This window comes from Nerophis lumbriciformis, linkage group LG35 (genome assembly GCF_033978685.3).
Source record: "Nerophis lumbriciformis linkage group LG35, RoL_Nlum_v2.1, whole genome shotgun sequence".
Taxonomy (NCBI): Eukaryota; Metazoa; Chordata; class Actinopteri; order Syngnathiformes; family Syngnathidae; genus Nerophis; species Nerophis lumbriciformis.
The window spans coordinates 20,919,015-20,935,056 of NC_084582.2; the positions used below are offsets into that span (position 1 = coordinate 20,919,015).

The window sequence follows — 16,042 nt, forward strand, 5'->3', positions numbered from 1 at the left end:
CAATTGCAAGAAATGTAGGGATTTCAACATCTACGGTCCATAATATCATCAAAAGGTTCAGAGAATCTGGAGAAATCACTCCACGTAAGCGGCATGGCCGGAAACCAACATTGAATGACCGTGACCTTCGATCCCTCAGACGGCACTGTATCAAAAACCGACATCAATCTCTAAAGGATATCACCACATGGGCTCAGGAACACTTCAGAAAACCACTGTCACTAAATACAGTTTGTCGCTACATCTGTAAGTGCAAGTTAAAGCTCTACTATGCAAAGCGAAAGCCATTTATCAACAACATCCAGAAACGCCGCTGGCTTCTCTGGGCCCGAGATCATCTAAGATGGACTGATGCAAAGTGGAAAAGTGTTCTGTGGTCTGACGAGTCCACATTTGAAATTGTTTTTGGAAATATTCGACATCGTGTCATCCGGACCAAAGGGGAAGCGAACCATCCAGACTGTTATCGACGCAAAGTTCAAAAGCCAGCATCTGTGATGGTATGGGGGTGCATTAGTGCCCAAGGCATGGGTAACTTACACGTCTGTGAAGGCACCATTAATGCTGAAAGGTACATACGTCTGTGAAGGCACCATTAATGCTGAAAGGTACATACAGGTTTTGGAACAACATATGCTGCCATCTAAGTGTCGTCTTTTTCATGGACGCCCTTGCTTATTTCAGCAAGACAATGCCAAGCCACATTCAGCACGTGTTACAACAGCGTGGCTTCATTTGAACATCAAATATCTTGTCTTTGTAGTGCATTCAATTGAATATGGGTTGAAAAGGATTTGCAAATCATTGTATTCCGTTTATGTTTACATCTAACACAATTTCCCAATTCATATGGAAACGGGGTTTGTATATTTACCAGTGGATAAAAATCAAACGTTTTAGTGGTAGAGGAATTATAATTTAGCACTAAAAGTTTGTTACATTATTATTTTGTTACATTAAATTATTTATGTCCTATGCTAATCTCTGTTTGCTTGGTTTGTACATTTATACTTAAATATTTGTGCTTTAAATTTTCTTGTGTTTTTATAAAAGTGTTTACGTTGAGATTTTACCTGACTTTCTAGTGATTGTGAATGTACAACCTTTGGTAAAAAATGTAATCACCATACTTGGAGGACATTCATCCAGTTGTTTTGTAGGGAAAAAGCAGATAAAACATGATACAGAACTATAGTAATTTAGAAATTGCAACATTTTGGCTTTGAGAAACTCCAAAAAAAAAATGAAGGCCTCAAAGCACCCTCTACATTTTTCATTTCCAAAGTCAACACCTGCATCAGATTAAATATGTTCAGAAATCTGCAGATAAAAAGGAGTGTTTTCACCTTGCATTAAATATGTTCAGAAATCTGCAGATAAAAAGGAGTGTTTTCACCTTGCATTAGGTGGATTGGCATGAATTATGGCTCCTACACGAGAGATGTCAAGAGATGATTATTAAACCTCTTCAAGAAGGTAAATCATGCAATGTTGCAAAATATGTCAATTGTTCACTTTAACTGTGTCTAAAATCTGGACTAAGTACAAACAACATGGCAAGGCTGTAAAAGGTAAGAATACTAGTAGAACAAAGAAAACATAAAAGCCTCAAGACATAAAACCTAAAATAGGTCTTGAAAACAGAAAATGCATAACAAAACAAATGAAGTACAAATGGGCGGAAACTTGAGTCATCGTCTGTGACCGAACCCTAAGAAAGTGCCTAAAGGAAATTAGATTTAAATACAGAAAAGTTAAACCAAAGCAGTCATTAACAACTAAACATAAACAACAAGGTTACAGTGGGCTAAGGAAAAGCAATGTGGACTATAGATGACTGGACAAATCTGCAATAGGCAAGGTGATGGAACTGGGACTTTTTTTGGGTGCCGTTCCAATCAGCTTCATGAAGACGATGGCCAGAAGAAAACAAACATTTTTACAGTCATTAAAGATCTGGGGTTGCATGTCACGTAATGGCCTAGGGCAGCGTTTCTCAAAGTGTGGGGCGCGCCCCACTGGTGGGGAATAGAGACATGACAGGTGGGGCGCGAGGAACGGGAGGAAATTTCACTTTAAATTTTTTTTTTAAATTATTATATTCTTAGATTATTTTTTTTACTATGCTTTCATTTTCTATACACACTGTAAATCACTTTGTGATTCTGTCTGTGAAATCCGCTATATAAATAAATGGAAATTACCGGTACTTATTTTTACTGTAGGCTTTATATTTCTCGGTACGAGCGAAAGTTTGACAGACATAGCAACAGTAACTAATGGGGGCGGGGCTAAGCGGAACAAACTTTCGCGCGGATGGGTAGCAGGCTAATGTGTGGATCACAATTACACAAATATATACATTTGTGACTCGCACCTCAAAGGTCGTCGAGCCAGAGCCAGCGCCTGCAGAGAAACAAAAATCTGACGGGCACACACTGTGTCATTCACCGGGAAACAATAGCGTCAAGGCAGCTCAGCCCCGAACTCAATGAGGTTTTAACAGATGTTGTGAGCGCGGTAAATTTGATCAAAACACGACCACTGAAAGCACGACTGTTCTCTGCACTGTGTGAGGAAATGGGAGCTGATCATACAGCCGTGCTGTTTCACAGTGAAGCAAGGTGGCTCTCCTGGGGGAAAGTGCTGTCACTTGCCCTGTCTTGCCAAATGCATAGCTCCTCCTTTTTTTTTTGCAAAGATTGCAAAGTGGCACTTTTATTGTATTTATTATTGAACTTGATGCAAGTTATTTGATTTATTATTGAACTTGATGCAAGTTATAACACTTTTTTTTATTTATTATTGAACTTGATGCAAGTTATAACACTTTTTTTTATTTATTATTGAACTTGATGCAAGTTATAACACTTTTGTTTTATTTATTATTGAACTTGATGCAAGTTATAACACTTTTTTTTGATTTATTATTGAACTTGATGCAAGTTATAACACTTTTGTTTTATTTATTATTGAACTTGATGCAAGTTATAACACTTTTTTTTATCTATTATTGAACTTGATGCAAGTTATTTGATTTATTATTGAACTTGATGCAAGTTATAACACTTGTATTTGATTTATTATTGAACTTGATGCAAGTTATAACACTTGTATTTGATTTATTATTGAACTTGATGCAAGTTATAACACTTTTTTTTTTAATTGAACTTGATGCAAGTTATAACACTTTTGTTTTACCATATTTATTATTGAACTTGATGCAAGTTATAACACTTTTTTTGATTTATTATTGAACTTGATGCAAGTTATTTGATTTATTATTGAACTTGATGCAAGTTATAACACTTTTTTTGATTTATTATTGAACGTGATGCAAGTTATAACACTTTTTGATTTATTATTGAACTTGATGCAAGTTATAACACTTTTTTGATTTATTATTGAACTTGATGCAAGTTATAACACTTTTTTGATTTATTATTGAACTTGATGCAAGTTATAACACTTATTTGATTTATTATTGAACTTGATGCAAGTTATAACACTTTTTTTGATTTATTATTGAACGTGATGCAAGTTATAACACTTTTTTTGATTTATTATTGAACTTGATGCAAGTTATAACAGTTTTTTGGATTTATTATTGAACGTGATGCAAGTTATAACACTTTTTTTGATTTATTATTGAACTTGATGCAAGTTATACCACAGCTGCACAGTTATTTTATTTATTATTGAACTTAATGTTATTTTATGTTATTGAGTTTGAATGTATACAACTTGATGTTCAATACATTTGAAAATGTTAAAGCTTGGCATTAGCGCTCTGTTGGGGCGATGGGGGCAGGTGGGGCTTGAAAACTCCCCCTTGTACAAAGTGGGGGATGACAAAAAAAGTTTGAGAACCACTGGCCTAGGGAGATGGCTGTTATTACATTGTCAAAAAATGCACAAGTATACTTTGAATGGGCACTTTTCTTATTCCATCAATCAAAAGGATGTTAGGGGATGATGACATAATTTTTTTTCAGTATTAAATGCATTTTACCAGAGAGCAAAAACTGGAAAAAACCTACTGTAAGATACATATGGCCTGCACATCCAATTTAAATTATCTGGTGAAAATTGAAGAAATTGAAGCTGATCTGACAACAGCAATCCAAGAACGTTTGAGCAAGATTAATGAAGAGTACTGTTAAGTCCATGCGTCAGAGGGGTGGTGGTGTGTTGGAGTGTTTTTTGTTCATGTTTTACGATTTCTTATTTATTTCCTCAGATTTGATTCCATAAATGTTTTCACTGTACTTGATCTAAAAATGAAACTGTTACTGACTACCACAATTTATGTTCTTGATTTATTGTAGTGTTTTTAAAGCCAGAAAGTTGCAATTTGAAATTAATAGTTTTGTGTCATGTCTTATCTCTGATTTTTTTCTACAAAATCAAACAACTGAATGAATAACCTCCAAGACTGGTGATTCCACAATTTTTTCCAGAGGTTGTATAACATTGTTATATTCACACAAGCATACATGGAAGAATGCATGTCTAATGTAATGTAGAATAATACATGCTAAACTATCTTAGCTTTAAAGGGGTCTTATTATAATTTTTTTCTACGTAACAAACACTTTGTAGTGGTTTACCTAACATGTAATGGTGGTTCTTTGGTCAAAATTTAGCATAGATTATGTTTTACAGACCATCTTTAAGCCGCTTTGTGACCATCTCTTGAAGGATGCGCCATTTTGTGGGCGGTCTTATTTACGTGCCTCCACTTCGACTTCGTCTTTACCCTGTTAGCTATGTCATACTTTTTAGCGCTTCCATAGCAAGACTATGACAGATATACGTTAGAGCCATATGTCTGCCCCACAACAAGATGACAGAAAAAAAAGAAACAACTTTTTGACTACTCGCGCAAAGCTCTTTGGGTAAAACTTTACCAAACATGAAGCAAAATGTCACAAATTGGGTAAACTCCAAATAGCTAGTTTGGAGGAATGCAAGATTGTTTTATAAATATCTGCGCCATGCCCCCATGGTTCGATTGAACATTTTTGGGACATAGGCCGATCACAAATACAAAAAAACAGGTACCAATAGGTAAGAAAAGTTGGTTTTGCATAATATGACCCCTTTATGTGATAGAGCAATTAGTGTAATATCTCTTAGTATATCTCATTAATAATCTGTTCATTATATTTGTACAATATGCAGACGGGCAAATAAAAATGACACAATTAAAAGTGGCCCCCGAGACGAACTTTGTCCATTTTTCATTTGACAATGTTTATTTAGTACAAGACAGTTAAATAATACATTGTAAAATATATTGTGTGATAGGATTTGTGGAGGATACGAGCTCCATGTGCTACCTGTGAAGGTTTCAATGTCACACCCATGGATGAAATGGTGCAGGTAACATTTTGATTTTGAACTTCCTTTTTTTTTATTTTTTTTTATGAAAAATAATAATCCTTTAATCCCATTATGCTAGCTGAAAGCGAAATGAAATGATTTGGAGTTTGTGACATTGTAATGTTTGTTTGTGTTTGGGCTGTCTTACCTACATGGATTTTTTTATTTGCCTTTGTCTAACTTCTGCTGTCAATTAACTGTCAAATGCCGGTTTAAGTCACACAATATTGACCACCTTTGTCGACATGCGTGTGTGTCACTTAGTTTGTGTGAAGGGCGCCCAGAATAGACAAAGAATCCCAAACCACCTGCAATAAAAAGTAGACTACCACAGCAAAAACAAAAACAGGAACCAATAAGCCGAGGAACCAGCAAACAAGCAAAATAAACAAGGCAACAACACTCCACAAGGCACAGCGTAAAAAACTAGTGTCAAGAGTGCCAAAATATGTGCGCATAAAAATCCGTCTTTGTCTTTCTGCGCACACACATAGTCTGTTTGTGCTTGTGTTGTGTTTCTCTATTCTCTACATTTGCACATTTCTCCCTTTTGATTGGTCACTTTAAATGCTTCATGTCTCCTGGTCAGAGCCAATCAGAGGGAACATGTTGTGTGTCCCTTCTGAAGAAAAACATGAGTGTTTGGACAAAACAATTAGTGTCTTTTGTCATCTAATATTCACATTTTACTCTACAACCTATTAAATGATGGTATTACCATTTATTATAATGTTATGTGAAGATGTCAAAAATCAACCCTTAACAAATTATTTTCATTTACGACAGCTTATTTTGACTGGGGAAAAAAACAATTTCTAGAAGGTATTTGTAATGTTGCATTATGTAGACCTACTTTATATGATATAAGATATATGATCATTTATCCACATTCTGATGTCATAGTGCCAAAGTTGAGTGTGGCGCCCTCACAATGTGAACAAATTTGTGTTTTTTTATTGTTTTTATTTTAATCACTTTACTCCATAATGAATGATTTAATGTGTTTTCACTTTTAGAAGTGACACATTTGGATATTAACAGTTCCCTCTAATTGGCTCTTGGAGACAGTAGGCATTTAAAGGAAACCAGTCAAAAAGCAGGGGAGTTGCAGACGTTGTGTATTCAATTCCCGCCCCAAATGCCTGGTATATACTTTTGCGTCACGTAGCTTAGCTCTCCCCCCTGCGTACCCTCCCGCAGACACTGACGAGCACCTCCCAAAAGTCCTAGCTTCCGCACACCGCAGAGCTGGGATTGGTCATCTTTTGCCCGAGGAGGGTCCCTGAGCACAGGAGAGCAGACGTGCTTGAAATGCCCAAATTATTGTATGCGATATAGTAACAGGGATTGAACATTTGTATGCAAACTGATATTGTGTACTTAATATCCCGATGCGCTCTAAATTTGATCACTGAATGTGTAAATTTTCAGTTTATTGTGTTGTTGCATCCAGAAGAATTCACTCTTTTTAACTATTATTCACAATCTTGTGTAAACAACAGGTTAAATTCTCACACATGTATTCTTTCTCATGTACACATGTCTGTCTCCGTCTTTTTCACTCAGACAAGACTTCCTCATTTTCAGTCAATCATCTTTCAGGCACGGTATATTTGCGAACATGAGAATTTAGAACATCTATAAAACATGGACATAAACAGTTACACCGGCATATCCTTACAAAGTTATTTAACAGTTTTGTTTATTTTGAATAATCCCATAGCCCGTCCTCTTCCGTGAATCATTCAGGGGTTGCACAGCCCTTCTTCGTGCACGTCGTCTTCTCTCGTTTACAAGTAAACCGTCCAATAAGGGCGAACTGATGTTTCTAAATCATTAGTTCCAGTGCCAACAAAGATGTCGATGTTGCAGTCATTGCTCACTCTTCACAAGAAGGTAAATATCTAGTCAAGGACAGCTGCAGTTGCTCTTTCTGGAGACACTTCCCTCTAGTGTTTTGGAAGAGAATCGCAAAACACAAGTCAGAAGGGCCGAGACGCAAGCTGTGTGATGCGAGAGTATATGCCAGCCTTAAAGAGAAAACGCGAGCACAAACAGAGTTGATGCGGTGGTTTTTATGTGGACGGATTTTAGCACGGTTTTCATGCCATGCAAAACCAGCAAGACAACACCCACCGAGTAAATATGGTGCCACACCCAAAATCAAACCAAAGCCAGGTGCCTATGCCCAGAGAAGCAGCAGAACAAACGCAAACTAACTGCAAACTAGCCAATGATGCCCACCCCCAGGACGACCAGCCACCAACAAGCTCACAACTGAATAATGGTACAAAACCCAAAACCAGTAAAGTTGGCACGTTGTGTAAATCGTAAATAAAGACAGAATACAATGATTTGCAAATACTTTTCAACCTATATTCAATTGAATAGACTGCAAAGACAAGATACTTAACGCTCGAACTGGTAAACTTTGTTATTTTTTGCAAATATCAGCTCATTTGGAATTTGATGCCTGCAACATGTTTCACTAAAGCTGGCACACATGGCAAAAAAGACTGAGAAAGTTGAGGAATTCTCATAAAACACTTATTTGGAACATCCAACAGGTGAACAGGTGGGTGCCATGCTTGGGTACAAAAGCAGCTTCCATGAAATGCTCAGTCATTCACAAACAAAAATGGGGCGAGGGTCACAGCTTTGTGAACAAATGCGTGAGCAAATTGTTGAACAGTCAACGAGCTATTGCAAGGAATTTAGGGATTTCATCATTTACGGTCCGTAATATCATCAAAAGGTTCAGAGAATCTGGAGAAATCACTGCACATAAGCGGCAATGCCCGTGACCTTCAATCCCTCAGGCGGTACTGCATCAAAAACTGATATCAGTGGGTAAAGGATATCCCCACATGGGCTCAGGAACACTTCAGAAAACCACTGTCAGTAACTACTGTTTGTCGCTACATCTGTAAGTGCAAGTTAAAACTCTAATAGTAGAGTGAAAGCCATTTATCAACAACATCCAGAAACGCCACCGACTTCGCTGGGCCTGAGCTCATCTAAGATGGACTGATGCAAAGTGGAAAAGAGTTCTGTGGTCTGACGAGTCCACATTTCAAATGTTGTCCTTTGGACCAAAGAGGAAAAGAACCATCCGGACTGTTATAGGCGCAAAGTTCAAAAGCCAGCATCTGTGATGGTATGGGGGTGTATTAGTGCCCAAAGCATGGGTAACGTACACATCTGTGAAGGCACCATTAATGCAGAAAGGTACATACAGGTTTTGGAGCAACATATGTTGCCATCCAAGCAACATCTTTTTCATGTACGCCCCTGCTTATTTCAGCAAGACAATGCCAAGCCACATCCCATTGAAAATGTGTGGCGCATTATGAAGCGTAAAATACAACAACGGAGACCCTGGACTGTTGAACAACTTAAGCTGTACATCAAGCCAGAATGGGAAAAAATTCCATCTGAAAAGCTTCAAAAAATGGTCTCCTCAGTTACCAAACATTTACTGAGTGTTGTTAAAAGGAAAGGCCATGTAACACAGTGGTAAAAATGCCCCTGTGCCAACTTTCTTGCTATGTGTTGTTGCCATTAAATTCTAAGTTCATTTGCAAATAATAAATAAATAAGTTTCTCAATTCGAACATTAAATATCTTGTCTTTGCAGTCAATTAAATTGAATACAAGTTGAAAAGGATTTGCAAATCATTGTATTCTGTTTTTATTTACGATTTACACAACGTGCCAACATCACTGGTTTTGGGTTTTGTACAACAAAAACAGGAGCGACATGGTGAAACGTAAAAACCGGAAGCAACATAAAAAACACCTTAAGGGGGAACATTAGTGGGTGACTGTTCTTTTCATTTGTTTGTTTATCCTAAGCATTTAGTGGACCACATGTGAGCAACATCAGATGTGCACACTGTGGCCACACCAGCAGCACATCTGTCAATAACCTGACATCTAAAGTGAAATGTTTTATTATTATAGTAAAATGACATCAGTCATTTCTATTAGGTTATTTTCGACCTACTTACTTGGTCAAGATCCCACTCAAACTAGGTGTATTATGTTCTAATGTAATATAATATACGTTCTTTGGCCCACTTACAATTAAATAACAATTGTTTTGTTTTTCATGAACTTTGTACTAGTATGTCTGTGTGGGGGTCCTGCTTTGGAAATACTTTGTATGCCTTTTAGAGATCACATTTAGTTCCTCTTACAACATGGGGACGGCGTGGCGAAGTTGGGATAGCGGCCGTGCCAGCAATCTGAGGGTTACTGGTTCAATCCCCACCTTCTACCATCCTAGTCACGTCTGTTGTGTCCTTGAGCAAGACACTTCACCCTTGCTCCTGAAGGGTCCTGGTTAGCGCCTTGGATGGCAGCTCCCGCCATCAGTGTGTGAATGGTGTGTGTGAATGGGTGAATGTGGAAATAGTGTCAAAGTGCCTTGAGTTCCTTAAAAAGGTAGAAAAGCACTATACAAGATTACAGATGACAAGGAGTTGGTTTTGGTGTGGTTTATACGGCAGAAAATTACAATGTTTACAAATGTTTTTTGGTGTGGTTACGGCCTACAAACAGTTTTGCTCAATAAAGTGATTGATGCACCTCCTTTCCTCCTTAAAACGTCTCGATAGACGTTACAAAAATTTCACAAATATTGTTTTATAAGTTGTGGCTGCTTGTCATTCACATAGTGTCACTCAGAGTTGCATTGCAAAATCGTACGGACTAAAGTTGTTGGTTGAGTTTTATTTTGTGCGCGACATAGATTTGCTGTGCGCAGAAGATGCGTGAGCAGTGAGCAACTGCACAGGTGTGCACCATATAGGGTACACTTATGCACCCCACCAGAAAATCTAAATCCTGCTCTGCACTGCAACAGAGCCCTGCACCTCCCTGCAAAACCACTGTACATACATAGGCCCCGCCTTCCCTGCCACAGCAAACCAGTCCCCATGACCTCGCCCCTCGAACCTGGCCTGAGGGAGGCTGACCCCTCAGGAACCAACCATGGTGAACAAAACAGATGCCAACGTCCAAAGTGTGTAGTTGCTAAGTTAGCAGCTGGCAATGGGTGACTGCTAACTATGTGATTCAAATCGGGGGGAAGCTAAGATTAAAAAGGATCTTTTGTCCTTTCAGAAGTCTCTGGATTTCCGGGAGTCCCGGGAGGCAGAGCCTCATCCTCTGTGGGAGTATCCATGTCGAGCTCTCACACAGTCTACAGCCGTAATGACTTTTGACTTTACTCAGTGTATCCCCAAACTGCCTATCAGCTGCCAAGGATCTTTACCGTTCATAAGGTTTGCTCATTCATTCCTCCTAATTTTCTGGGGGGGGAAATGCCAGCTATATATATATATATATATATAAAATAATGTTCTCTTTCGTCGGAGACTAACAGCTTTTCTGTTTTAGGGGCGGACGTTGCCATGGCGTCGCTCTGTGGTTAGAATACCAGCTGACCCAGGATGTGTCTGTCAGCACAGGTCTAATGTGTCCCATCAATGAGCAGGTATGACTCTCTTGTCTTAATGATTTTAGGATGTCGTCAGGTGACGATGTTGATGTCATGTGTCTTGCAGGGCGACTGCGAGTGGAGCCGCCACAGAAAACAAGGAGTGTATTTCTTCAGGTCGGGATGGGAAACCGCTGGTGACGACGGTGCCGCCGTGTCTTACAAGTTCACCTTTCAGCCCACGTCAGGTGACGTCAACATGGACTTCAGCATGGAGCAGACAGTAAATCGAAATCAGTGACATGTAGTGAGCTTCTAAATCCATTTAATGTGCCTTATGATTACATTATTAATCTTTATAAAACTCTTAAAAGAAAGCAGCGACAAGCACCTGCCAGCTCATGTACAATCCAACACTTTTTTGCTGAGCCAGACTATGGCACCTCTTTGTAGATTTATCCGCATTTGATTGGGATTATCAGTAATTTGATGTCACACTTACAATAATCACATTGTAATTAGACGTGGGGGAAATAATCGATTTTTAGATGCATCGCAATTCGGACATGGACGATTATAAAATCGATTAGTAAACTTCAATAATCAATTTATTTATTGTAAATAAAGTAATGCAGACAGTTGTATAATTTGGTTGACTGCAGCTAGCCACCTCACAGAGAGATCTAACCAGCTCCTTTATTATAGGGCACACATTTCCATCACATTTCATGGAAATGTGATGGGAATTTCAGTAACACTTTAGTATGGGGAACATATTCTAAGTAACAAAGACTTAATTTAGAGTTATTTGGTTAGGGTTAGGATTAGGGTTAGAGGGTTAGGGTTAGTAATGGTGAATATGTTCCCCATACTAAAGTGTTACCAGCTTACTGGTTGTATAATAAGGCCATGCAAAATAAGGCATTAATAAGTACTTAATAATGACTAATTAAGAGCCAATATGTTACTAATTTGCATGTTAATAAGCAACTAATTAATGGTGAATATGTTCCCCATACTTAAGTGTTACCGTAATTTCTTATTACAATTGCACTGTTTTTAAAAGTTGCAAGTCATAAACACTTACTTAGTGAAATGAAAAGAATAATAAAACTGCATCAATATACATAAATTATACCTCAATACTCGATTTGTAATCAAATTGTAGCTCTTACAATCGAATCGAATCGTATCATGGCCAAAGATTTCCACCTCTAATTGTATTATTTAATACTTAATACACACGATACAAAGTCATGGTGTGTGATATGTATTAAATAATACAATAAATGAATTGTGTTATTTAATAAATATTACACACAAAGTCATGGTATGTAAGAACTAATTCTGCAAGAACATGTCGGCGATGCGAACAAACTGTTATTTAAACCAACTCAACAGAGTGCTGCTGCTAATGTCGACTTGTATATTTTGAGGCTGTTTATTTAATTTATTTTATTTTTTTACATCGGAGCAGAGAAAAAAATAGGTTGATATTGCCTTTTTTATTCTGTTTTGCCAGACCTGTGTCACGTGACTTCAAACTTGACATCTCATTGGCTGGTTCTGAGACATGATCAACTGTGTCAGTCTTAATTTACCGGAAGTAAGTTTTGGTTTTTGAGGCAGCACATTTTTCAACACTGAATTTTACAGCTCTGAATTTTAAAACACTGACTTTTTATTTCAATGATATTGTCAGCACAATTTGATGTAAACAGTTCACAAAATTCAAATGCAAACAATTGAGTTACATAAGTTCAGTGTCAAAAGTCGATGTTGATGATCTAGAAGTGAATTAATTAACTCAGATTATGTTTTGCATATGTTGAATGTTTATATTCATCTTGGAGAAAGCAAACCACCAGTTTAACTAGTAGATATTTAAGTTTAGGCACATAATGCCATAGGGCCCTTTAGTATTGACATTTGCATGTGTTCTCGTGGAAGAAAAGGCAATAAAATTGGACCTTGGTATGCAAAGTGATTGTCCTATCCGTGAGAAGAGACTACATGTTTAGCTTAACGCCAACGTTTAAGATACGACCTGCATCTGTTGTCTTTTCAGACACTTACACACGAACATCTCCTTTTATAGTCAGGATGCGCTGTCCTGACTTAGCACACACACAGAGACAGGAAGTAGGAATATAAAACTGATGGTTTGGAGTTAGGAGTAGGGATGATGCTGGAACCCGGTTTTCCCGGTTGTTCGATAAGAAAAGAACCGAGTCCTCGGACTCGAATCCCTTTTTGAGAACCGGTACCCGTTATCGAGACCACTATAGTAAAGAAAAAGAGTTGGTTCTTTATTCGAATCCCTGGGAACGACTCCCGTCCCGACAAGAAATGCCCCGTGTGACATCACAAGAAATGACGTCACGTAGCTCAGTCATTTGTCACGGACCGGGTGCAGCGTGCTGCGGTTAGTTCCCGGGACGCAAAACTGACGGCTCCGGACGAAAGCGTGCAGGTAGGAGATGATTTATTTCTCATAAATCATACACATTACAACAGACAGGAACAAAACAAAAGGAAAGCGTGCCGTTCGCACGAGAAGCTAAAGCAAAAACTTACTTAGTACAGGAATACTAGAAGCTAAGGTAACTTTAGCACAGGAATCATGAGCTCGAAAACCAGAATGCCAACGTAACTGTTGCAAATGCAAACAATGAAGCCATGACGAGTGACCGGAAAAGGCAGGCTTAAATAGAGTCTCTGATGAGCAACAGGTGCGCGTACAAGGCAGGTGAAAATCATAAGTAACCATGGTGACTAAAACAAACCCCCGAAGTGCACAAAACAACTAAGGAAGTCCAAAACTAACAGAACATAGCTAAACAAAACATGATCCGACAAATATATACATCATTTACTGACCGTTTTATAATAAAATATCTGTGAATTAGTATGTAATTAATTAATTCAGTCATTATTAATATACTGAGATGAAGAATATCTTATTTTCAATAAGGTTGAAAGTATTTCTCATAATTCTTCTTCTTTGTACTTTTTGTAAGCACTATTCATTTGAACAACCTCTTAAACTGGATCATATCAGTACGATGTTTAACTTCTTTACTTAATCCATTCCATCATTTAATTCCACATCATTTTAGCTGTTTGAAATTTTACCAAATCATCGAACTTTAATATTTTTGACTCAATAAATAAAGTGTTTGTATGTTCTCTATATCCAACATTATGTATCAGTCTAATTGATCTTTTTTTGTAACACGGTTAACGAATGTAGCGCACATTTGTAGTTATTTCCCCACATTTCTGCACAATAACTCAGATATGGTAATACTATAGTAGCGAGCGGTAGAGAATGTGAAGTGATTTGTTAAACCAAATATTGTGTTTTTTTCCATATACAACAATCTATCTGGACTCGATAAGAGAATCAATAAGGCATACTTGCCAACCCTCCCGGATTTTCCGGGAGACTCCCGAAATTCAGCGCCTCTCCCGAAAACCTCCCGGGACTAATTATCTCCCAAAAATCTCCCGAAATTCAGCCGGACTCAGGTCCATGCGGACCTGTGTCCGCTTTCCCACAATATAAACGGTGTGCCTGCCCAATGATGTTATAACTGTAGAATGATCGAGGGCGAGTTCTTGGTTCCTTATGTGGGTTTATTGTTAGGCAGTTTCATTAACGTCCTCCCAGCGCGGTAACAACACACAACAACAGCAGTCACGTTTTGGTCTACCATAAAGCAGTTCGTCTGCTGTAAACAGCAATGTTGTGACACTCTTAAACAAGACAATACTGGCATCTAGTGCATTTGATGAAAGCACTTTTGTGCGTGCCACACAGCAATGCATCATCAGGGGTGTTCAGCATAGTTAGAAAAATAGTGACAGAGAATAGAACAAGGATGGACAATTCAACCCTTAACTCAACAAGTATATGTGTAAATAAATGAACACTGAAATTCAAGTATTTCTTTTATATATATATATATATACAATAAAATAAATATATATTTATAGCTAGAATTCACTGAAAGTCAAGTATTTCTTATATATATATATATATATATATATATATATATATATATGTATATATATATATATATATATATATATAAGAAATACTTGACTTGGTGAATTCTAGCTGTAAATATACTCCTCCCCTCTTAGTCACGCCCCCACCTCCCGAAATTGGAGGTCTCAAGATTGGCAAGTATGCGATAAGGAATCAGTTCGATAAGAGGATTCGATAATAGGCTCGAACTCGATAAGTTCTTATCAAACATCATCCCTAGTTAGGAGTGCCTCATTTGTTTTACTTGACCTCCTCCAGGAACTGCAGTCCTGTATAATGACGCTTGCTTGTAATAAAGCAACTTTTAGTTCAGTAAAGCGTCTCCGACGTCTCCTTTGATCCAGTCACACTGCCGTGTCACCTTTCTGTTCGGACGAGGATGACAAGACCAGAAATACACATCAGTCTAAAACTTTTCTTATTTAAAAGTCATATTTTGATATTGAAACATCTCATCTCTGCATAATTTACTAGACTACCCTTATGAGATGCACAGATGGGTTGTGTCAATATCAAAATATTACTTTGAATCACTTTTTAGCAACCAAGAATACATTGATTTAACGAATACATCCAAACACTTTATTAATATTTATTATGTGCATTAACAAAGAACACTTAATATTTTATGTAGCTTTTAAACAAGAAAGAGGTTTTAGCGCATCAACATTGCCTCTTTAACAGTCCTTTACAATCCCATTAATACCATAGAAATGGACAACTCTTTCATTTTTTTGATACAATAAAGGCTAAAATCATTTCAACCACATCGTTACAATTACCATGAATATAAGTGTTTGTCCTACACGTAGTAATCAGTTGTGGACAAAGTCCCAGCAGTGCAGCTTTAGCAAGCAATGTGCGCCCACGCGGCAGGAACCCATTTTTGGCAGGGGCCCCCCTGAAAAAAATGTAATGCCCCCCGTTAAATGTTTTTCTGCAGCCGGGTCTGACTTCACCAGCAATACTGCTGTGGCCGTGCAGTGCGCACTGTAACTGTATGCAAAGCGGAGGTAGAGGCAAAATGTCCCAAAAAAGGGCATATCCTACAGGTGCAGAAAAAAGATTGTTTAACACACAAGGTATTGTGGTGAATTATACCATGTACCATTTTCTTATATGATTGTGAGCTGGTATGTGTTTGTATTTGGTCACAGAAT

General features: G+C 37.8%; 1 protein-coding gene across 2 annotated transcripts in view; it reads left to right on the forward strand.

Moving 5' to 3' along the window:
- Positions 1 to 13,737, forward strand: part of prmt7 (protein arginine methyltransferase 7) — a 46,800-nt gene extending 33,063 nt beyond the window's left edge. Inside the window, exons 14-18 of one of the 2 annotated variants that reach the window (XM_061927939.1) lie at positions 5,311 to 5,385; positions 10,513 to 10,673; positions 10,789 to 10,885; positions 10,956 to 11,076; positions 12,351 to 13,737. In XM_061927939.1, coding sequence (XP_061783923.1) covers positions 5,311 to 5,385; positions 10,513 to 10,673; positions 10,789 to 10,885; positions 10,956 to 11,076; positions 12,351 to 12,424 — 528 coding nt within the window. In that variant the 3' untranslated portion in view covers positions 12,425 to 13,737. The remainder of the gene's footprint in view (positions 1 to 5,310; positions 5,386 to 10,512; positions 10,674 to 10,788; positions 10,886 to 10,955; positions 11,077 to 12,350) is intronic. The other variant, XM_061927940.1, reaches the window with a different exon arrangement.
- Positions 13,738 to 16,042: the final 2,305 nt, after the last annotated feature.